Raw genomic sequence first — 25,226 nt, 5'->3', positions numbered from 1 at the left:
TGTGTCAGAGAGAAAGCACTGCAGGAGCTGCCAGAAATACATGACAGGCCCTGGGCTCCCTGTAAACTTGAACCTTAAGCTGCCACTGAACGTCTCTGACCTCACATCTCTTATATGTAAGTCAGAATGGTTAAATTACATGATCTCTGAGGTCCTTCCAGTTCAAAAACCAAAGAAAAATAATACTGGGAACGTTTTGTCAATGTGTTTTCTGAAATTCCCTATTTAAAAAAAATGTTCTTTTCTTTTCACTTTCTTTTCAGTGATGTTGATAGTGAGAACCTGGTTGATCTCAAAGTCCCCGGCTTGTGACGAGGCCCAGAGGCCTCGAGGCACCCTCTCACTCCAGGCTCAACGCTCAGAGTTCACCACTGGCCCACGGCCCCTTTGTCACCAGACTCCTGGCACCATACTGGCAGTCAGGTATGAGCGGCCCCTCCCCACCCTTCCCCCACTTGTCCAAAGCCCTTTAAATTACAAGACCAGGGGAAAATCAGAAGCAGTTCTTCAAGGGAAAAAAAAAATGGTGGCGCGCCCTCATTTAGAACAATTTTCTCCCGCCAGTCTCAAGAGAAAACCAGCCTTACCCTCCATTGTTTCTTTCTTCACATCTGCATTTCAAGCCACTAAAAGCCCCCTTTCTGCGCCCTGAACTCCTTGAGCCACACTGGGCTTCATGAACCAGATCGGCTACCGAATGGTCTGCAAACATGTATCCGTTTGCTTGTCCTGAGCAGCTTCCCTGTCGTGCACCCTGAGAAAGGTTGACGACTTGCACATTTGGAGAGCGGGCCTGTCTTTGCTTGGAGCTGGTGCTGTGCTCCCTGGCAGCGTGCTTCCATGGGGGCTCATTAAGCCTGGGAAAAATAACAACACAGCGGCAGACTAACAGACGACAGCATGAATGATTTAAGCCATTTTCGAAGTCTCAGGGTTAAAAATACATTCTCTTGGCTGTGAGATTGTGTATTGTGATCAAGACTACTTGGGGACAGGATTTCCATACTTTGTCAGGAGTGGGGGAGGCGAGCAAGAGAGGAAGGATGAAGAGAACAATAATGTTACTCGAGGCTGGCTCTGTGAAAGACTGGCCCGTCGCAAACAGGAGGGCACAGCCTTCCGCGCTTCGGAAACAAAGGGTCATCCCTGAATGCCACTGTCCTACGCGACACCACGTGCATACTTCACCTGTATCCCGAGAAGCTTCGTGGAACCATATCATCCCTACCTCTCCTTATACCTGCTTCTCTAGTTTTAAAATCCTAAGAGTAGGCGTCTTCACTTAATAGGTGCTTTCCCTAACTTGAATGAATAAATGCAAGAATGGAATGTTAGACAGGTGGTCGAATAAATCTCCTCTCAAGGAAAAAAAAAAATAAACAGTTCCCTGACTCAGAGCCCACACTCCTGTGCAGGGTGGGCTTGGATACAGACCCATGAAAAAGGACTGAAGGGAGTCCAAGGAAGCAAGGCGGGTCCCGGCATGGGACTGTAAAGGATGGAGTGGCCTGGAAGGGGCAGAAATTACACCCTCAGATGTCAGGGAGACCGTGATGGGGGATCCAGCCAGCTGCAGGCTTTGGAGGAACTTGAGTCTGCTCAACAGAACCCATTACCAAAGGGGTCCAGCATTTGGAAACCAGCTCCTAGACTACTTGCCCATCGTCTCGGTTCCCACAGAAATCCACCTACATCGCTGTCGTTGCATTTTATGAGGGCTATCCACTTATGTGTATGTCCTCGTCATTACTACCTCCTTTGCGTCCTAAACGTTTGGCGCGGTCCTTGGCCCGGAATGGTTCCGCATGAGTGCGGTACGAGGAAGGGCAAGCTGGGAGCAGGGAGTGTTGGCAATGCACGCAAGTGGGTGGGGAGTTTCCAGGAAGCCTGACTCCCACAAAGAGCCAGAACTATAACACAGAGGATAGCGATAAAGCGAGAATGATACAGCTTTCCTAATTCTTGGGACACCAGACACGTTACCAAGACAGGATTCGATATCCTGAACATTGACAAGGCCCCAACTACCTCGACTACCATGGGTAGAAAGTAGGTCTGTGGAAGCTGAAGCTTCAGATTATGCAGAGATATATCAATAGCAGAAAATGATCTGATTAGCATGGATTATAATGTTCCTAACTTGGAAGTGTGCATATATGCCTCGTACTTTGGATCAAGTATTGGTCTTGGACTTACAGGCCAATAAAGAGCTATCCATGGAGATCATGTGGTCCCAGCTGCAGTGGGGGTGGGGGGGGGGGAGTTGGGAATCTAGGCAGGGAATAAGAACGCTGAATTTTTCCCTCCTCTCTGTCTGAAAGAAAAGGGGATTCTCCTTCATAGCTGGAGAACATTGAATTGGAAGGACAATCAGTAAGCTGTCACCATCCCCACAGGCTTTGTAATTTGCTTACAGGAACACACTGCAACAAAACATTTGCCATTAATGTTATTGGGAAAAACCATGGCCCTTAAAAACTTATTGTTGGACTATCTGGAATTCTAAGTAAAAATTCCAGGAAACCAATGGGCTTCTGAGAAAAGTACATGAAGGGATGAAGACAATGTATCATCCCCTTGGGAAAGCCTCATTCCTCAAAGCTGGCCTTCCTTAAAGGAGGTCACGAAAGGAGCATGAGAACTGAATTCACATCTGAACCCCCTCTCCTTCAGGCTTTCAGTCCTTAGATTTAGTGGAGGATAAATCTCTGCCCCTGCCTTGAAACCCAAAGAGCTTCCTTTCTGTTTTGTTCCCCTTGGCTTTTCTCCTACTGTGTGTACAAGTGGTCTTACTCCCTCAGCTCTCTGTTCGGCCTGATCTCTGAACATTCAGACTCAAAGGTAGCCACTGAAACTGGGTCAGGTACAGGTATGAGAGCCTGTGACTAATCACCCAGTTGAGAAAAACTGTGAGTCGCAACAGCTAAATCTCCAGATCCAGGTGATCCGCGCCTTGAACACAGACGCCGCTGGAACCAAGGGACTCGTGGTAAAGACAGACTTCCGGTAAGAGTCCTTGTCTCCCTACCAGGCCAGATGTTGCAATACTGGATCTGCCATTCTGAATTTGACTATCCTGAGTTTTATATTCTAGACTTCGCACTGACAACACACTAGTGCTTTTTATGGGTTTGGATTGTGCAGACATTCCACTGATGCTAAAGGTATTAATCTGCTCATCCCTAAACAAGCGTGTCTTGTTCTCCTAAGTCTATCCACAAGCAGGGGCTGTAGAAGAGCTTTTACTCCCAATAAGTCAACTGACAACAACAATCCAGGGTTGGGAATGTTCTTGGAAGTGGGATAGCAGACCCTGTGCAGGAACACACAGTCCTGGTGTTGCTAGTCCCTGCACTGGTAGCTGGCCCAGCTCGTCGTCACTGAGGGCTCCTTAGGCGTCAGGTATCGTATGAGCTTCCTGAGGCTGCTGGGACAATGTACCACAAGGGCCGCTGAAAACAACAGAAACGTACTGTCTCACAGTTCCAGCAGCCGGACGTTCAAACTCATGGTGTCGTAGGGTGGGTTCCCTCTGGAGGCTCCGAGGGAGAATCCGTTCCCCGCCTCTCTCCTAGCTTCTGGTGGTTGCCAGCAACCCTTGGTTTGCAAATGCATCACACCAATCACTGCCTCCCCCTCTGGGTGTCTCTGCGCCTCAAGTCTCCCTCTCCTTTCTCTTAAAAGAACACCAGTCACTGGATCATTCAGGGTCTCCCCTAAATCTAGGATGATCTCATCTCAAGATATTTAATTATGTCTTCAAAGACCCAGTTTCCAAATAAGTTCACATTCAAGGTACCAAACTTGGAAATACCTTTCCAGGGGGGAGAGGGGGAGCAGTTTACCCTGTTGCATGTGTTATCTCACTGACGGAGGAAACCTTTGAGGTCGTCTTGTCCCATGACCCGTGAATATTCTGGGGAACATACCGGCCATCAGCCATTCGGCGGCAGCTTACCCAGCTCCCGAGCGAGGGAATGCTCAACTCTGATGAAAGCCGTGCCAGTTTCAGACCGCTCTAGTGCTCTAAAGATCTTCCGGGACGCCCAGCCTCACCACTGAGTTGCTAATTCTATTATGCCCATCTGTTAGATAAGACACTGAGGCCAGAGCAGTGTGTGACCTGGTTAAGGTTATGCAAAGAGTGAGCTAGGGTCTAGGCCCTGCACATTCTTAGCTGCTCACCATTCCGATTCTGCAAGGAGGCTACAGGGGAGGAGGCAAAGCTCCTAGACGAGTTCACCCTAAAGACGAACCTTGAAGTCCAGAATAACTTTGCCATTTATAATGTCATCCCAACCTCACCTTCTCCATAAGACAAATGTTGAACCAACTGGTGCCAGCCCAATAATCAGAGCAAAAGAATCATTTAAAAAAAAAAAAAAAAAAAAAAAAGCCCTGCTGCAAATGTTGTTATATCCACAGAGCGGCTGCTTTTTTCTTCTGCTTGGCCATGAACACCCTCACGTACAGCCCCATAAGGAATAGGAAGATTCCCAATTTCACCTTTCTCCTCTTCCCTCAGATTGTTCACATTATTATCCTCACGTCACCCATGCAGATATATTCACAGCCACCCCCCCACACACACACTCTGCTGCGCATCACGCAAATGTTTCCATCGATTTTCCAGGGGAAATATTTTTGTCCCAAAACCGCAGTGCTCGCACGCGCCGTCTTTGACAAGAATGCTCCTAACCCTTCCAGCTCCCACATGAGAACAAACGCGCAGCCTCGCTGGAATGTACGGCCGTGTGTGCTCGACCACGAAGGGTCCAGGCATGCCACCTGTGGGCTGTCATCCCAGGGAAAGACGGCCCCTCGAGGGAGCTAGGCCTTCCCTCTGTTTCTTCTTCTGGTGCTTTTCTTTGTCACTTTCCATGTATTTATATGACAAGCTCCTTAAATTCTGTGATTGAATTGTTATTGAGCTTTCAGAGAAGATAAAGAGACAGCGAAATAGGCAACCCTTCAGCTCATAATACAGGAGAGAAGAGGTAAAGGGACACGGGCAGGACTTGTCCAATGATTACCAACGAAAGCTCTGACCTAGAACTTCGGAAACCAAACACCTATCCCCTAAGCTCCCGTCGGGTCTCCTCTTGTGGGAACGGTGCTCTTGGTGCAAAGACAAAGCTACACAGAGGCAGAATTCCCATTTCGAGCTCCTGGGCTGCTCAACCTCTGACACCCTATCTGAAGTCGTCGTAGGAAGACCTCGTAAGCCAGAGCTAATGGCCAACATTCCTTCTGCACCGATGCAGTGCCAGAAACACATCCTGACCAAACCCACACCCCCACAGAGATGCTTGCCTGGGTGGAAGCCCAAGACACAGCCTGAACAGGCAGTCCACAGGGTGAGTCTGAAAGGGTGCGGGGATTTGGTGCAAAGTTTGTCAGTGAAGAAAACCATGCCAAGGTGAGGTGATGTCTGTCTACAGCAGTCACTGCCTAAAGGCTCCTTTCCAGGCCCCAAAGCAAAACACTGCAGGAGGAAAGAAAGACGAGGCAAAATTTTCAGTCAGAAGTTTGAACTGCCAACACCTTCGAACACCTGGTGAGGGGGGGTGAGACGGAAGAAGGGGCCCCAGGAAACCACGGGGCAGGAGCGCTACGTGGTAACCCGCTGACTTCTTATTTGAGGCAGTGTGGGTAGATTAATACCATTCTGGCTTTTGTAAAACATAAATATTGCATTTCCTCAGGTTGGGGGCTGGTGGCTTGAGTCCTTGGTGCCACTCAAATGATGTTTTGCAAGCTGATTTTCTGAGTAGGTTGGAAGCACGGAAGGTGTTCTGGAAAAAGCATCCCACCTGAAGGCTGGGCTCAAGGGGCTAGAAAGGCATCTCTGCAGAAATTCTGAAGGGAGGGACCTCCAGGGTTGTCCTAGCTGACCTGGTGTCACCTCCTGCCTCAGTTCCCCCCATGTGCGTCACTTCTAGACCCTGTGTTCCTTCCAGAAGCATCATCCTACAGGCTGACCTGTGGCTGTGTGTTAGGAGGGCTCTTCACTCCGGGATCAGGAAGTCCTGACACCAGCCCCAGCTCCACCACTCACTAGACGCACTTTTGGGTACACTAAACCTCTGTGCTTCACATTCTTCATCTGTGAAAACAGATTATAACGATACAAGCCTCCTGGGCTCAATGTGAGGATTCAATGCAACAATACCGCTAAAAACTTTAGGCTTGTGCACAGAACACAGTAAGCGCTTAATAAATGTTAGTAATTGCTACTGTCTTTGTGCCACCAAAGCCTCGCCCCAGCTCCACAGCTAAGTCTAGCTGAGCACCTGCCCTAGGCCAGATACTCCCACAGCAGGAGCCGTACCTGTATTATTTCCTTCACCTCTTGGGGCGACCCCATTGCAGAAGAGGTCAAAAGACAAAATTCTTTTATCATAGAGGGGGAAACTGAAGTTGGGGGCAAGTGCCTTGTGCAAAGTGGGTAGCAAACCCCGGGTTCACCCCAGTCCCTGTGCCTCAGACACAAAGTTCTAGGTGGCCACACTCAACTGTCCTCAATCAGGTAAGAATAATCTATTAAGCGGCTTTCTCTGGGTGATAGAAAAATGCAAAATGGGAAGAGAGAGATCATATGAAATGGAGACCAAGGAGCCGGTGAGGATCCCAACTCGTTTCTTTAACTTGACTCTTTGTGAGGAATCCAATCATGATGTTATTTTCTCTACAAACACCTTAATTTGCCAGATAAAGTGGGGGAGAGGCAAATCAAAATGAAAGGTTAACCGTTGCATCACCCTTCCCCCATCGAGGGCCAATGGTTGTTGACTCACAAAGTTGAAGGAAGCAAATGCTACTGTACCCATGTTGTTCTGCATGTGCTGCACTGTGCTCAAAGGTGCGGAATAGCCAAATAGCCAGGATTTAACACGCAAGTTCAACGGCTGTCCATGCCGCCCCAAGTCAGGGCCTGAGGAAGGAAGGTAGTGCCCACGGCCATGGTTTTCAACCAGGTAGCATTACCCGATAAAATAAAATAAATACAGGGTGCCCAGTTAATTATTCATAGGCAACAATGTTCACAGCAGCATTACACACAACAAGCAAAATATCCATCAATGGATAAATGGATAAACAAATTGTGGTCTATCCATACAATGGAACAAATATTATTCAGCCTTAAAAAGAAAGGAAGTTCTGACACAGGCTACAACAGGAATAAGCCTTGAGGACACGATGCTGAGAGAAATAAGCCAGTCACGAAAGGACAAATACTATAGGATTTCACTTACATGAGACTCCTAAAGGAGTCAAATTCATAGAGACAGAAAGTGGAATGGTGGTTTCCAGGGGCTGGGGAGGTAGGGATGGGAAAGGATGGGAATGTACCGCTTCATGGGCACGGTTACAGTCTAAGAAGATGAAAAATTTCTGGAGATGGATGGTGGTGATGGTTGCCCAACAAGTGAATGTACTCAATGCTGCTGAACTGTACCCTCAAAAATGGTGAAAAAAACAGCAGATTTTATGTTATGTATATTTAACCACAATAAAGAAAAATTACAGTTGACTTGAAATTCAAATTTAACAGGGCATCCTGTGTTTGTATTTGCTAACTCTGGCAGCCCCATCCCCTGGGGACATTTGGCAAGGGACATTTTTGATCGTCACCACTGAGGAGAGGATGCTACTGGCATTAATAGCTAGAGACCAGCGATGCTGCTCAACATCCTGCAGTGCTGGACAGCCCCAGACAAGAATGATCTGGTGCGGAAGGTCCAGAGTGCGAGGCTGAGAAGCTCTGCCCCTGAGGGAGATGCAGGGAAACCCTCACAGATTTTGCCCGGGGCCTGGAAATGTCAATCTCAGCAAAAACCCAAACAACAGACTCTGATGGGGAAACAAAAGTACACACATCCTATCTGAAGTAAGGCATACCTAAAAATTATTTGTAATCACTTTGCACATTATTTTTTCAAAGATTTTATTTATTTATTTGTCAGAGAGAGAGAGACAGAGAGGGAACACAAATGGGGGAGTGGGAGAGGGAGAAGCAGGCTCCCCGCTGAGCAGGGAGCCCGACACGGGGCTCGATCCCAGGACCCGGGATCATGACCTGAGCCGAAGGCAGATGCTTAACCAACTGAGCCGCCCAGGTGCCCCTGCACATTATTTTTATGCACAAAATTCTGTTTGCAGGGGGGCGGAGCAAGATGGCGGAGGAGTAGGAGACCTAGATTTCATCTGGTCTCAGGAATTCAGCTGAATAGGGATCAAACCATTCTGAACACCTACGAACTCAACAGGAGATCGAACAGGAGAGTAGCAACAACTCTCTGAACAGAGAAGCGACCACTTACTGGAAGGTAGGACGTACGGAGAAGTGAATCCGAGGCGATATTCGGGAGGATAGACAGCGGGGGAGGGGCCTCCGCCGGCCGCTTCTGGCAAGTGCTAGAGCCGCGGAGCACAAAATCGGACCTTTTAAAAGTTGGCTCGGCGGAGGGACGTCGCTGCAGTGGCTAAGCGGGGGGTGGAATCCTCCCGGGACAGTGGGGTCTCAGGACCCTTGGGGTCACAGAGAGACCGGGGGTGCCTGAGTGCGGCAGAGCTCCCAGGTGTCAGGGCGGGGAAGCCGGCTGCAGCTACGGAGCAGAGTCGCGGGCTCTCAACTCGGGGTTGCCATAAACTGTGATCTGCGGCCCAGTCGGGGCACGGCTCCCCCAGCAAGGACCCAACAAGCAGCAGATCCGGGGAGACTCCCCTTCCTTCCCGGGGAGGAGCGGTGCGGGAACGCACTGCAGGGATCTGCTGGGTTTGGAGACTCCGAGCGGGGTCAGGTGCCAGAGATAGCAACGCTCAGTCACAGGCCGGGTGAGCACGGAGTGCGGCCAGAGACCGGGGACACGGGAGTGACTGCTTTTCTCTGGGGGCGCACTGAGGAGCGGGGCCCTGAGTTCTCAGCTCCTCCGAGTGGAGATTGGGAGGCCACCATTTCTGCCCTGGTCCTCCAAAGCTGTACCGAGAGCTTGCAGGGAACAAAAGCTCCTGAGAGCAAACTGGAGCAGCTTCCTTAGCCCGGACCGACAAGGGCGGGGCAATTCAGCCTCCGGCAAAGACATTTGGAAACCACGGCAACAGGCCCCTCCCCCAGAAGATCAACACAAACAGCCAGCAAGCCAAGACCAAGTTGATCGATCAAGGAGAATAGGAGAACTCCAGCGCTAAGGGAATACTGCACATAGATTCATGGCTTCTTTTTTTTTTTTTTACCATGATTCATTATTTCATCAAAGTTAATTTTTGTTGACTTTTTTTTTATTTTTCTTTTTCCCTTTTTCAACCAACATCTTATAAATCCCTTTTTTAAAAAAAAAAAAAAACATTTTTTATTTTTTTTTCATTTTTAGAGTCATATTTTATCCCTTCATAGTAGTTATCCTTGTTTTTGGCATATATATATAAGTTGTTCTCTCTTTAAAATTTTGAGGTACAGTTTCTTCTAACAGATCAAAATATACCCTAAACCACTAGTGTATGGCTTTGTTCTAGTCTCCTGCCTGATCACATTCTCTCCCTTTTTCCTTTTTTTTTTTTCCTTAAATCTCCTTTCTTTTTTCAAACAACTTATCTTACCAAGTCCTTTTATAAAATCTTTTATAATTTTCATCTTTACAGTCATCTTCCATCCCTTCATTGTATCAACCCTTATTTTGTACATATATGTCTTTCTTCCTTTAAAATTTTAGGAGGCACTTTTTTCTAACAGACCAAAATACGCCCAAAATCTAGTGTGTGGCACTGATCTATGCACTAGCCTGATCATATTTGATCATATTCTGCCTTTTTTGAATTGTTTTGTTTTTGTTTTTATCTTTTTTTTTCTTTTTTTTTTTTTTCTTTTTCTCTTTCTTTTTTCTTTCTTTCCCTTTCTTTTCCCCTGGTTTCAGGTCTTTTCTGATTTGTATACAGTATATTTGCTGGGGAAGTTGTAAACCTGTTAGCCTTTTGTTCTCTCATTCATCTATTCTCCTCTGGACAAAATGACAAGACGAAAGAAATCACCTCAGCAAAAAGAACAAGAGGTAGTACCGTCAGCCAGGGACCTACTCAATACGGACATTAGTATGATGTCGGACCTAGAGTTCAGAATCATGACTTTAAAGATACTAGCTGGGCTTGAAAAAAGCGTGGAAGTTATTAGAGAAACCCTTTCTGGAGAAATAAAAGAACTAAAATCTAACCAAATCGAAATCAAAAAGGCTATTGATGAGGTGCAATCAAAAATGGGGGCACTAAATGCTAGGATAAATGAGGCAGAAGAGAGAATCAGCGATATAGAAGACCAAATGATAGAAAATAAAGAGGCTGAGAAAAAGAGAGAGAAACAACTACAGGATCACGAGGGCAGAATTCGAGAGATAAGTGATACGATAAGACGAAACAACATTAGAATAATTGGGATCCCAGAAGAAGAAGAGAGAGAGAGAGGGGCAGAAGGTATATTGGAGCAAATTATAGCAGAGAACTTCCCTAATGTGAGGAAGGAAACAGGCATTAAAATCCAGGAGGCACAGAGAACCCCTCTCAAAATCAATAAAAATAGGTCAACACCCCGACATCTAATAGTAAAACTTACGAGTCTCAGAGACAAAGAGAAAATCCTGAAAGCAGCTCGGGAGAAGAGATATGTAACCTACAATGGTAGAAACATTAGATTGGCAACAGACCTATCCACAGAGACCTGGCAGGCCAGAAAGGACTGGCAAGATATCTTCAGAGCACTAAACGAGAAAAATATGCAGCCAAGAATACTATATCCAGCTAGGCTATCATTGAAAATAGAAGGAGAGATCAAAAGCTTCCAGAACAAACAAAAACTAAAGGAATTTGCAAACACGAAACCAGCCCTCCAAGAAATATTGAGAGGGGTCCTCTAAGCAAAGAGAGAACTTAAAAGCAGCAAAGAGCAGAAACGAACACAGACAACAGACAGTTAACAGTCACCTTACAGGTAATACAATGGCACTAAATTCATACCTTTCAATAGTTACCCTGAATGTAAATGGGCTAAATGCCCCAATCAAAAGACACAGGCTATCAGATTGGATTAAAAAACAAGACCCATCAATATGCTGTCTGCAAGAGACTCATTTTACACCCAAAGACACCCCCAGATTGAAAGTGAGGGGGTGGAAAACCATTTACCATGCTAATGGACACCAAAAGAAAGCTGGGGTGGCAATCCTTATATCAGACAAACTAGATTTTAAAACAAAGACTGTAATAAGAGATGAGGAAGGACACTATATCCTACTTAAAGGGTCTATCCAACAAGAAGATCTAACAATTGTAAATATCTATGCCCCAAACATGGGAGCAGCCAATTATATAAGGCAATTAATAACAAAAGCAAAGAAACACATTGACAACAATACAATAATAGTGGGGGACTTTAATACCCCCCTGACTGAAATGGACAGATCATCTAAGCAAAAGATCAACAAGGAAATAAAGACGTTAAATGACACACTGGACCAAATGGACTTCACAGACATATTCAGAACATTCCATCCCAAAGCAACGGAATACACATTCTTCTCTAGTGCCCATGGGACATTCTCCAGAATTGATCACATCCTAGGTCACAAATCAGGTCTCAATTGGTACCAAAAGATTGGGATCATTCCCTGCATATTTTCAGACCACAATGCTTTGAAACTAGAACTCAACCACAAGAGGAAAGTCGGAAAGAACTCAAATACATGGAGGCTAAAGAGCATCCTACTAAAGAATGAATGGGTCAACCGAGAAATTAAAGAAGAATTAAAAAAATTCATGGAAACCAATGAAAATGAAAACACAACTGTTCAAAATCTTTGGGATACAGCAAAGGCAGTCCTGAGAGGAAAGTATATAGCAATACAAGCCTTTCTCAAGAAACAAGAAAGGTCTCAAATACACAACCTAACCCTACACCTAAAGGAGCTGGAGAAAGAACAGCAAAGAAAGCCTAAACCCAGCAGGAGAAGAGAAATCATAAAGATCAGAGCAGAAATCAATGAACTAGAAACCAAAAGAACAGTAGAACAGATCAACGAAACTAGGAGCTGGTTCTTTGAAAGAATTAACAAGATTGATAAACCCCTGGCCAGACTGATCAAAAAGAAAAGAGAAATGACCCAAATCAACAAAATCATGAATGAAAGAGGAGAGATCACAAGCAACACCAAAGAAATACAAACAATTATAAGAACATATTATGAGCAACTCTATGCCAGCAAATTAGATAACCTGGAAGAAATGGGTGCATTCCTAGAGATGTATCAACTACCAAAATTGAACCAGGAAGAAATAGAAAACCTGAACAGACCTATAACCACTAAGGAAATTGAAACAGTCATCAAAAATCTCCCAAGAAACAAAAGCCCAGGGCCAGATGGCTTCCCAGGGGAATTCTATCAGACATTTCAAGAAGAATTAATACCTATTCTCCTGAAACTGTTCCAAAAAATAGAAATGGAAGGGAAACTTCCAAACTCATTTTATGAGGCCAGCATTACCTTGATCCCAAAACCAGACAAAGACCCCATCAAAAAAGAGAATTACAGACCAATATCCTTGATGAACATGGATGCAAAAATTCTCACCAAAATACTAGCCAATAGGATCCAACAGTACATTAAAAGGATTATTCACCACGACCAAGTGGGATTTATCCCTGGGCTGCAAGGCTGGTTCAACATCCGCAAATCAATCAACGTGATACAATACATTAACAAAAGAAAGAACAAGAATCATATGATCCTCTCAATAGATGCAGAAAAAGCATTTGACAAAGTACAACATCCTTTCTTGATCAAAACTCTTCAGAGTATAGGGATAGAGGGTACATACCTCAATATCATAAAAGCCATCTACGAAAAACCTACAGCGAATATCATTCTCAATGGGGAAAGGCTGAGAGCTTTTCCCCTAAGGTCAGGAACGCGGCAGGGATGTCCACTCTCACCACTGCTATTCAACATAGTATTAGAAGTCCTAGCCACAGCAATCAGACAACAAAAAGAAATCAAAGGCATCCAAATCGGCAAAGAGGAAGTCAAACTCTCACTCTTTGCAGATGATATGATACTGTATGTGGAAAACCCAAAAGACTCCACCCCAAAACTGCTAGAACTCATACAGGAATTCAGTAAAGTAGCAGGATATAAAATCAATGCACAGAAATCAGTGGCATTCCTATACACCAACAACAAGACAGAAGAGAGACAAATCAAGGAGTCGATCCCATTTACAATTGCACCCAAAACCATTAGATACCTAGGAATAAATCTAACCAAAGAGGCAAAGGATCTGTACTCAGAAAACTATAAAATACTCAGGAAAGAAATTGAAGAAGACACAAAGAAATGGAAAAACGTTCCATGCTCATGGATTGGGAGAATCAACATTGTGAAGATGTCCATGCTACCTAGAGCAATCTACACATTCAATGCAATCCCCATCAAAATACCATCCACTTTTTTCAAAGAAATGGAACAAATAATCCTAAAATTTGTATGGAACCAGAAGAGACCCAGAATAGCCAGAGGAATACTGAAAAAGAAAAGCAAAGCTGGCGGCATCACAATTCCGGACTTCCAGCTCTATTACAAAGCTGTCATCATGAAGACAGTATGGTACTGGCACAAAAACAGACACATAGATCAATGGAACAGAATCGAGAGCCCAGAAATGGACCCTCAACTCTATGGTCAACTTATTTTTGACAAAGCAGGAAAGAATGTCCAATGGAAAAAAGACAGTCTCTTCAACAAATGGTGTTGGGAAAATTGGACAGCCACATGCAGAAGAATGAAACTGGACCATTTCCTTACACCACACACAAAAATAGACTCCAAATGGTTGAAAGACCTAAACGTGAGACAGGAGTCCATCGAAATCCTAAAGGAGAACACAGGTAGCAACCTTTTCGACCTTAGCCGCAGCAACTTCTTCCTAGAAACATCGCCAAAGGCACGGGAAGCCAGGGCAAAAATGAACTATTGGGATTTCATCAAGATAAAAAGCTTCTGCACAGCAAAAGAAACAGTCCACAAAACCAAAAGACAACCGACAGAATGGGAGAAAATATTTGCAAATGACATATCAGATAAAGGGCTAGTATCCAAAATCTATAAAGAACTTATCAAATTCAACACCCAAAGAACAAATAATCCAATCAAGAAATGGGCAGAAGACATGAACAGACATTTCTCCAAAGAAGACATCCAAATGGCCAACAGGCACATGAAAAAGTGCTCAACATCGCTTGGCATCAGGGAAATCCAAATCAAAACCTCAATGAGATACCACCTCACACCCGTCAAAATGGCTAAAATTAACAAGTCAGGGAACGACAGATGTTGGCAGGGATGTGGAGAAAGGGGAACCCTCCTACACTGTTGGTGGGAATGCAAGCTGGTGCAACCCCTCTGGAAAACAGTATGGAGGTTCCTCAAACAGTTGAAATTAGAGCTACCGTTTGATCCAGCAATTGCACTACTGGGTATTTACCACAAAGATACAAATGTAGGGACCCGAAGGGGTACGTGTACCCCAATGTTTATAGCAGCAATGTCCACCATAGCCAAACTGTGGAAAGAGCCAAGATGCCCATCGGCAGATGAATGGATAAAGAAGATGTGGTATATATACACAATGGAATATTATGCAGCCATCAAAAGGAATGAGATCTTGCCATTTGCAACGACGTGGATGGAACTGGAGGGTGTTATGCTGAGTGAAATAAGTCAGTCAGAGAAAGACATGTATCACATGACCTCACTGATATGAGGAATTCTTAATCTCAGGAAAGAAACTGAGTGTTACTGGAGTGGTTGGGGGTGGGAGGGATGGGGTGGCTGGGTGATAGACATTGGGGAGGGTATGTGCTACGGTGAGCGCTGTGAATTGTGCAAGACTGTTGAATCACAGATCTGTACTTCTGAAACAAATAATGCAACATATTTTGAGAAAAAAGAAAAAGAAGAAGATAACAGGAGAGGAAGAAAAGGGGTGTATGTCAGAGGGGGAGACGAACCAGGAGAGATGATGGACTCTGAAAAACAAACTGAGGGTTCTAGAGGGGAGGGGGGTAGGGGGATGGGTTAGCCTGGTGATGGGCATTGAGGAGGGCACGTTCTGCATGGAGCACTGGGTGTTATGAACAAACAATGAATCATGGAACACTGCACCAAAAACTAATGATGTAATATATGGTGATTAACATAACAATAAAAAAATTAAAAAAAAAAATTCTGTTTGCAAAAGAGACTGCAATTTCTATTGTGCATTTTCAAAAACAGACCCCCCCTTACAGAGCTCATTCTGACTCATGTGGATGAAGATGAAGAGTTTCCCAGAAAAGGTCTTTCTGTCCAGTTTCAGCGTCCGTATGTTCGGTGAGGCACTCTAGCCACAAAAACGAAATTAGGAGATTAGCTAAGGACGAACTTAGAGCAAATCCCCATTGCAAAGTTCCATGCACTGGCCAGAAGAGAGTCACTTAGCCCACTGTGACAAAAACGCCCAACTGGAGAGCCTGCGTGCCAGGCAGAAGCTTGGCTCTCCCCATTTGACCTTAAATTTACTTGCTAAACCTTTCAAGCATAAGAAGAAAAGGAAATCCACCAAGAACTTGAAAACAAGCATGGCGGAGTCTTAAGCACATTTTTCACTATTATCAATGATAACACAAGTAAATGGTGTTTTATTAATGCTGAATTTAAGAATCAAAGACAAAGTAGCAGCTCATTGTCACAGCTGTCTTAACAACAACAACAAGACAAGATTAGTACCACTGAGCTGTGTATAAACTACACTCAGGATCCATCAAGAGAATCAATCAGTGAGGAGAAAAAAATGGTATTTCCTGCTTCTTAAAAACCATCAAGATTCATCTCTCAACAAAGACTTTTAGCACAACCAAAGGGGTAAAACCTAAAGGAAACTAAATGTCACATAAGGTAAACACTACGACTGGAAGACCTTTAACACTGAGGGACTTTATGGAGAGTTATACCAGGGAAAAAAACTCTGCCCAGAGAACAGAATGTAGAAAACATAAATAAGAAAGGAAATCTATAACCAAAATTAGGTCACGATGCGACAGCTGTGACTGAGGTCTCCGGAGGCATGAGCCGGGGCGTGCCGAGTCCTGGGTATGGAACTTGGCGTTTGTTTCCTTCTTGCTCCTCCTTTTTCCTTCCTTCCTGAAACGTCTCTTCCTTCCTGCTGACCTAGGGTCTCAGAGACCCTGTAAGCATTCAAAGAGTCATTACAAATATCTATATATCAAGGAACCTTCAGAGCAAAAGAGATTTCTCCTAACTGAGGGTCCTACAGGATAACTGTAGGTGAAATAGAAACTTGAAAACTATCCTTGGATTTTACGAATGCTGTATTCCAAAATAATACCAGCTCTGTACCTGTTACTTACAAATGCACATACATATAACACGGACGCGCATGCACAGAGGCACAGTGAGGGCTATGAGCTCACTTAATTGGAATGCAACCATCAACGAGCTCCCAGTACCTGGAACACAACCCAGAACCAGGAACCGAATCAGAATGGTTCCTTCGGAACAAACAAGGGAGGTCAGAGCTTCCATGAACGTTGTTGGCAGGCTACCACTCAGCCCGGCGCACTCTCTCTTGCCACACATAAAGATGTAAACTACCTTGCTCCTCTCATTTCTAAGGTCCTAACAGATGAAAACAAACAGAATCAAAAGGAAAGAGCTGAAATAGACAGCAACATTGCTTGCACAAATATAGCTTGTAGCTTGGATGGGGAAGAGAGGGAAGCATAAGGAAAATGACAAAGAGAAGACACACCTCAAAACACAGCAGTCCCCTGGGCCATCGAATGACGAGGTCCGAGGCCATGCACCACTCCACAGACCCTGAGGCTGTGTGGACAGTCACGAACTTGGAGTCACACGTTCCAGGTCCAATTCTAATTTTTGCTGTTACCAGTATGAGCACAAATACCTTCGCCTCTTTGAATCTCAGCTTCTTCGACCATAAAATGAAGATAATCACATTGCCCTTCCTGATCTTTGTGGTGAATATGAACACAGTCTGAAGAGTGTGATTATATATACAATTGAAGAATATTATTTAACTAATAATTCGTATACATAATAATAACCCTGAGGCATCCCGGGAGCACATTCCCTCTTTCTGCGCAAATCTCAGGAAAGGGCACAAAAACTCTTGACCTCAGTTTTCCTCGTTATAAAAACACCTGCTGGGGCACCTGGGTGGCTCAGTCAGTTAAGCATCTGACTTCAGCTCAGGTCATGATCTCAGGGTCCTGGGATGGAGCCCCGTGTCAGGCTCACCACTCAGCAGGGAGTCTGCTTGTCTCTCCACCGCTCCCCCAGCCATACTCTCTCTCAAATAAATAAATAAAAATCTTAAAAAAAAAAAAGTCTGCCTATGTGATTCTTAATCGTACATTATTCTATTTGGAGCCCACAATACTAAGTAGAGCGTCTGGGAAGCTCTAAACTTCCCCAAATGTGAGAGAAAGCACTGTGATTTGTACTATCCAAGGCATAAGGCAGGACACATACCTGGCTTTCTTTATGGAAAGCGAGACATATTGCATTCAGTGAGAAGGACATATTCTCCTACTCAAGTTCAACTTCATCTCAGTAGAAGAGAAGCCTCTCGAACAATTAGACCTGTTCAGTATAGCTGCAGGAAAAAAGATGGGATGATTGTTTACCAGGCATATTAGAGAGAAGTGTCCTTCATGGTGTGGAAGGATGATGTGAACCCTGGTATTTCCAACCGTTGAAGTTTGTTTGTTTTAATCTTTGTTTTTAATGATTTAATGACAAAATGCTTGCATTTCACCCTTATAATAATACCCTATAGATTTTCCACCCCAAAAGAAGGTATGAATTAGTCCCTGGGAAAAGCCCTTTCTGGCACAACAGAATCAATCTGAAAAGACAAATCCTGTGAAGACACCAGTGGGGTCTCGTACCCTTGCAGAGAGCAAGAAGGATCTCCAGAAACTTACCTGCCAGCCCAAGTGCTCACCCAGGTAGGTGTCCCCTGGTGATCAACTTGTCCAAAAATATTCACCCACTAGAGTCAAAGTGAATTCATCTTCTCGTGGAGAATAAATTCAATGGCCATGGTATTTGCATCATTAACAAGAGCAATGGATGAAACAAAGCTCTGACAACTTTTGTAGACATGGGTAAAAATTGGGTTTGTCCAAAGAAAAGAAATTTGTAGCACCCAAGGAGAGGTCTCAGCCTAGCTGCGGTGTGCTGGTGTAGGTCACAGGAGGCATGCTATGCTGTGCAAATACCACACAGGCGACATGGCAGGCCTGTGAGCTCTACGAACTAAGCACCCTTCTCAGAAATTGCAACCTGTTGATGCTACGATACCCCTTGGAGAATCCAGTTGGGTAACTTCCATTTGAAAACGGCATACTGCTCTTTTCTACCTCCGCTAAAAATCGGTGTACCTTCCTTTCACTGCAGAGATTCTAAATTGTGCTGTGGACAAGAGCTATTCTTTATAACCTTGCAGAAGCTGCTGCTGAAGCTCCCTCAGGCTGCCTTCAGAGGCACAGTCCACCCCTTGAAGGAAATGACCTTGGGCTGCTGGGAGGGGCAAGTACAGGTCCATGCCAACCAGGCCCCCGAGGGTCCCGTGGCTTGACAATCCCTGTGGCGACCTTCAGATAGAGCAGCTCAGAAGAGGATGATGCCTGGAAAGAGTCTGCTAAGTGCCTCTTCCAGTTCTGTTCTCTCCATCTGCAGAATAAGGCTTTGGGCTGGGCCTCCCTTGCAGCAAGATGTGGCCAAGAAACTAAGACCTGAACAAAGGGCCAAAACTGGAAGTACCATTGGGCAGCTTCTGGGAGCCTTCCCCAAGGGACAGAACGCATAGGCACTGTATGCTGTGCCCCTGCTCCCATCCTTTGGCCTCCATCACCACATTTCTATGGGCCATGAGGCTGAAGCCCCACGTGAAAAAGCAAGATAGCAGCAGCTTGGCTGTGTGCAGCGGCTGAAACCAGGAGGCGCCATGACAGGGCTGGAACTGCCGACCTGTGCAGTAATGTGAGAACTACAACAACAACCACAACAATCAGGCCTATTGGAAGCAACTATAATCAATGGTTGTTTGGGATTTTCTGTCTAGCTGAACCTCATGCTAACTCACGTAAGGTCGGAAACAAGTAGGGTAGGAGAGACAGCTTGAGGTGGGTATTTTGTCAAAGTAACAACATTTCCTCTTTAGAGAGAAGAATCTGCAGGATCTTACTAGAGAGAACATAAATGTTTTCCAACTACCAGCCCCTTGGTGCCTTACCAACATCATTCTTCTCTCCCTTCTTCTGCAGCCAAGCTGGGCTCCCGACCACCGCCAGAACCCTATACACAGTTCTCCCATTCCACCTTGAATGTTGTTTCTCTCCCTGCCGACAGGCCTCATTTTTTTGCCTCTGGCCATATACACTTCTTTTGAAATCTTGCACAGAGATATAGTGTGCCTGTAGCAGCAACCCGCTCTCCTCTGTTGTCCTGTCCTCAAGAAGCCACCCATCCCCCACGTGGTAAGGGGAGGACAACAGGAATGGCTCATGTCCCCTGTAATCACAGGGACGGGTGTGCCACCCAAGACAGCCAGAGCCCTCCTGACACTGGCGTACAGGAACTGAAAGGAAAAAGGTTCCTCTCTGTGGTGGGAACCATAAGGCAGGGGATGCAAGTTGGGCCAAAGGCTGCCCTGACGGCCATTTTCCTTGTCCCATGGTATGACATGGTCGAGGCGAAGCAGAGCTGTGACAAGACCACCAGTTACCCACCCAACAGCTATTCTCCCATCATAACCAAGCTCTTACTGGGCGTAGCAATGTCCTTGGCTAAAATCAAATAAACTAAAAACAAAAACACACACTATACAAGAACAACTAGATTTCAGATTCTCTTGCAGATTGGGCTGCTGAAGGACACAGTTGTGACCAATGGGATATAAGCATGAGCCACTGGTTGGACCTGTGGGAAAGCTGTTCACTAGAGAGATAGACTTATTGTGCATCCACCTCTTGCTCACTATTTTCCCTCTGCCCAGAACACAGATGTGATGCCAGAAGATGGGCAGCCATACTGTGAACACCAGGAGACAAGCCATGCTAAGGACGGCTGAGTACAAACATAGAAGGATCCAGGGTCTCAGGACATCTCCATGCTGACTCTGGGCTACCTGCCTCCAGGCTTCTTACCGCAAGAGAAAAGTAAATCCTCCAATTTACTTAAGCCGGGATGGGGAGGCTATTGTCACTTACAGCTGTATGGACTTTCTAACTGATATAGAAATTGTTACGTGGAAATAATAGGTTACAAGAAACAGAATCAAAATGGGAAATTGGCAGAGTAGAAAGATGGAGCCTTGGGTATGTGGCTGGAAATCTTGTATCTTGAGGAGTGGTGAAATGTGATGAACTATCATCTATCGTACCTTGGAAATGCTACTTATCAAAAGAAGTGATATTGGGGAACACAATAGGAAGACTTCAGAGCATTGGCATCTGCTGGCTCTTTCTTGACACACAAAAGGGAGATAAACTCACATGATTGCAGGTGCCTATGACACATTTAAGAAGATGCCAACCCTCAGGTGCTGACCCTGTACCTGCACAGCCCTGAGAGTGATGTCCCCTTAAATTCTATGTTCTAGGGACTTCCATACCTCACACTAGTCCCAGTCCTGCCCTGCTGCAAGCAGAGGAGAAAGGATGCAAATGTAGCTCTTCTAGAAAAAGCCCTCTGCCCAAAGGTTGCAAGACAAGATGATCAGGAGTGCCATAATTCGAAGCCGTTCATGGCTGAAAAGGCCAATTTCTTCTCTACCCCAAATTAAGCATTAATCAACATTAGCCATAAAATGACAGCCTTAGCAAGAGATAAAACTGGTGTGCCACCAACCATAGGGGGCAAGCTTGCTAGCAAAAATGGGATTACATATATTGCCTTGGGGGAGTGACAAAGCACAGAGGTAAAAGACAAGATTCTTCAGGCTTAAGAAAGTACATCCAGACAAAATGTTTAAATACAGTTGTTCACTCATGGGATTGACTGGAAGGAAATAAAACAGAAACCCACCTTTTTTTTTTCTATTTGTGCTTCCTGTTTTCTTCCCTAATACGTATGCAGCTCTTGTTTGCCTTCAGGGAGCCAAATATAATTAATAAACATGACCATGATATCTGCCAAAAAGCATGGTGGAAAAATAACATCAAGGCACCGTCTAACCTGACGAGCTTCAGAGACTTGGCTTCATCCATTGCAAAGCTTGAGGAAGTACATCTCTATCATAACAGCTCAGCTCAGACCAGAGTCAGTGGTTATTTTGTTTTGCTTTGTTTTTGTCCTTGTTTCACATACCACCATCCCTAGGGAGGGCCTGCATTCATCTTGAACTCACCCCATATCCCATGTGGAGGAAGCACCAGGACCCTGGAATAGTTTGAGATTTCCAAACCCCACACATACTTGAGAGAATTTAGTAGCAGTAGGGATGCTTACCTCAAGAACAGGCCAAATAATTAGGCATTGTATCTGTGTCTCTTTTACTGATTCATGTATCAAAATTCATGCCCTCCATGAACTTATTTTAAACAAACACAAGCTTCAGGAAAGTTGCAAATACAGCACGACGAATTTTTTTTTTTTCCTGAACCATCTGAGAATTGTCGGAGCTGACCAGATGCCCCTAGATTCCTGACTAGTTTAGTGGTATTTTCCTACAAACAAGGGCGTGACCTGTATAACTACAAGACAACTACCAAAATTAGAAAATTAATACTGGTAGATTACTATCATCCATTCTCAAGCTTCAACGAAATTTTACCAATTGTCGCAATAATGTTTTTTGTGACAAAAGCCTTCCCTACCCCCCTCGAGATCACATACGGCAGAGTTCTGTCTCTTCAGCCTCCTTCAGCATGAAATGGCTCTTCGGTTTCCCCTTGACTTTCATGGCCTTGGCACTTCTGAGGACTATAGGCCAGTTACTCTGCAGAACGTCATTCTGTCTGAGTTTGTCTGGTGTCTCCTCATGAGTAGAGTCAGGTTTGCATTTTTGGTAGGAATATCAGATTTGATGCTATGTTCTTCTCATTGCTTCCTACCAGGTGGCACAGGATCTGGGAGTTACTGCTGATGTTAACTGTGATCACTTGATTAAGATGGCGCCTGCCAGACTTTTCCACTGTAAAGCTACTCTTTTCATCTTTGTATATTCAGAGGGAACGTAATTGAAACTATGGAAATATCCCATTCCTCAAGAAAGTTTTCAGTGTATCTGTACATATGTGGACTCACTGTTTTCCATTTTATCCTTGGGTTATAATCCACTGGTATCATTTTCATTTATATCGATGCTCAAATTGTGCCCGGTTTGGCTGGAGGAGTGGCAGGGGTGGGGAGCATGAGATGGGAATTCTGGGTCCTTTAGTCCCACTACTCTTTGAACAAGTCCTTGCTTGTTCTCACCCCACCTGGTACTAGTTTAACTTGTATTCAGCAGTGGCTCCAAAGAGCACTGGGTCCTCTCAGTGTAGAGTAGTATTTAGAAGCCAAGAACTGGCTCTGGGTATGCTTACTGCTGTTGGGGTGGCACTGCTCCAGGCTGTCTCAGTGGCAGAGCTGGAAGATACATGTGTGAACGCAAATGTACACACACACTTCTACCTTGGTATTTCTGTGTCTATTCATACACCTTGAAAACTTCGAGTTCACAGTGAAACCTCCACTTTTACTCCAACACCACAAGGTTCCTTCCAGTTTTCTCCCTTTCCTTAATTGTAACTCCCATTCATTGGCAGTGAGAAACTGAGCGTCTAGGAGGGACAAAACAGAAGAGACGCTGCAGCTTCTCCATCATGGAAGCCTACCTACCTATCCCATCGAATGTCTGAACTGTCCAAGAAGGGAAGGGAAGGGACAAGAAGGTCTGCAACAACATGACTGTTATTTCCTAAATTGATTTCTGAGTCCCCAAATTTGTACCCACAGAATGAGCAAAGCCTCCAGTCCAATACCTACCCCAAAGATGCCATCGATGACCAAGGATCAGGGCAGAACTAAGGATGGAGGAGGAGGAAGGCCCGGGCTTCTAGACTGGTCAGCCTGGGAACGTGCTGCCTGCAGGGCCAGACCTCTCACTCCCACACGGCCTGAATGCCCGGCACCTCCTGTTCACACCATCACACTAACTGTGGGTGGAGCCCCTCCTCTGCCCAACTTGACCCTCCATAGTCCATTCACCGTGGCAACAGAGCGATCCTCTAAAACATGAATCAGATCTTGTCCTCTTCTGCTGAAATCCCTGTGATGGTTTGCCATCTTAATCAGGAAGGTTGTGACATCGTATTATACACAGTCCTATGTGATCTGTCCCCTCTTTCCTCCCTGTCCTCACCTCCCACCATCCTGCCCTCATTGAGTTTCTCCCACACAGGCCTCCCAGCAGCTCCTCAGATGCCCAACATGCTCAGACCTCAAGGTGTTGGCTGTTTCCTCTGCCTGGAAAAATCCCTCCCCAGAATCCAGACTGTTGGCCTACTCCTTTAATTTGGGTCTCCACTCAACTGTCACCTTATCAGAAAGGCCTTCCCTAACCAAACAATCTCAAATAGAAACACACACACACACACACACACACACACACACACCACCACCACCACCACCACTCCTGTGCCTTGAGGCTGGTTTTTCTTCTTAGTACTTAACATCACTAACGTATTATATAATTATTGTTTGTTTGTCTATCTTCCTCCACCTCAAGCTATAATATTGTAGGCTCCTTGACTTTAACTGGCTGAACTGTGTCCCCCAAAATGATATGTTGAAGTCCTGACCCCAGGATCTGTGAGGATGACCTCATTTGGGAACAAGGTCTCTGTACGCGTAATTAGTTAACTTAAAATGAGTCCATACTAGATCGGGGTGGGCCCTAAATCCAATGACCTATGTCCTGATAAGAAGAGGAGGGGATACACAAAGACACACAGACATACAGGGAAGAAGACCATGTGGAAACAGAGACAGAGATTAAAGTGGTATCCATAAGCCAAAGAATGCCAAGGATTGCCTACAACCACCAGAAACGAGGATGAGGCAGGGAGGGATTTTTTTCCTAGAGCCTTCAGAGAGAGCATGGCCCTGCTGACACCTTGATTTCAGACTTCTAGCCTCCAGAACTATGAGAGAATAAATTTCTCTTTGTGGTAATTTGTTAAGGCAACTCTAGGAAACTAGTGTAACTGTATTTTATCAGCATTGTGTCTCCAACTGCTCAGAACAGTGCCTTAGAACAGGGGCACTAAGAAAAGAATTGCTATGTTTAGAAGTGAACAGCTTTCAAAACTACCCTGTCATTCATCAATATCATCAACTTACCCAGGACCACTGCTGACCTATGTGGTGCCTACATCTTGCATTCGTACAAAACAGAAAGAGGTATCTTTCTTCAAGACACTTCACTTCTTTTTGTTGAAAAGTTTCCATTAACATATTGACTTAATCAGGACAAAACCTAATACACATAATACATGTAATGTGGTTAATAATTAAAATACACATGACAAGGGTAATAAATACTCAGTGTGACTGGTATCCCATGAGATGTAGGGTTCTTGGTTTCTTGGTTACTGTAGAGCCTGCACAACCATACACAGTGGCCCTGATCTAGGTCAATCACACGTCTTTCAGTTACTTAGGGAGGAAGTAGACTTGAGATAGAAGATATAGGGCAAAGAGAACAAGAAGCCACACCATCGCTTCTCTTTTATCGGGGAGACAAAATAAACATGGGATAACCTAAGAATAATATTAAAGCAACATACTGTGGGATTAAATACATGGTACAGTTTGGAAAATAAATGCACAGGTGAACCATAATAAAAGGATCATATGATGGCATCACTTCCCTAGGGCCAGAAGAAGAAAAAACTACTATTCATCAGTGTCTGCTATGTGCCAGACAGACCTGATTCCATTCAAGGCACATGGAGCTCAACGAGCTCAAGATTTACAATTCTGACACCAGCGTTCTTGCCAGTAAAAAGCAATAAGGCTTAGTAACTTGCCCCAAATCAGGTAGCTAGGAAGTAGCAACACCGAGATATGAATCTGGATCCAACTGGCTATAAAGCCTGCACTTGTCATGAACCA

At 44.9% G+C, this 25,226-nt stretch overlaps 1 protein-coding gene across 2 annotated transcripts in view; it reads right to left on the bottom strand.

Annotated features, from left to right (window-relative positions):
• The window catches only part of DISC1 (DISC1 scaffold protein), a 397,155-nt gene that overhangs the window by 124,531 nt on the left and 247,398 nt on the right, over positions 1-25,226 (bottom strand). The window contains exon 10 of one of the 2 annotated variants that reach the window (XM_088020223.1): positions 17,592-17,715. The exons of the other annotated variant lie outside the window; for it this stretch is intronic. Coding sequence (XP_087876349.1) covers positions 17,627-17,715 — 89 coding nt within the window. The 3' untranslated portion in view covers positions 17,592-17,626. The remainder of the gene's footprint in view (positions 1-17,591; positions 17,716-25,226) is intronic. 2 annotated transcript variants of the gene reach the window in all.

The sequence above is a fragment of the Eumetopias jubatus genome, unplaced genomic scaffold (genome assembly GCF_037043125.1).
Source record: "Eumetopias jubatus isolate StellerSeaLion01/CBP00866 unplaced genomic scaffold, mEumJub1_p1.0 scaffold_17, whole genome shotgun sequence".
NCBI lineage: Eukaryota > Metazoa > Chordata > Mammalia > Carnivora > Otariidae > Eumetopias > Eumetopias jubatus.
This window is presented reverse-complemented; position numbering and strand designations above follow the sequence as displayed.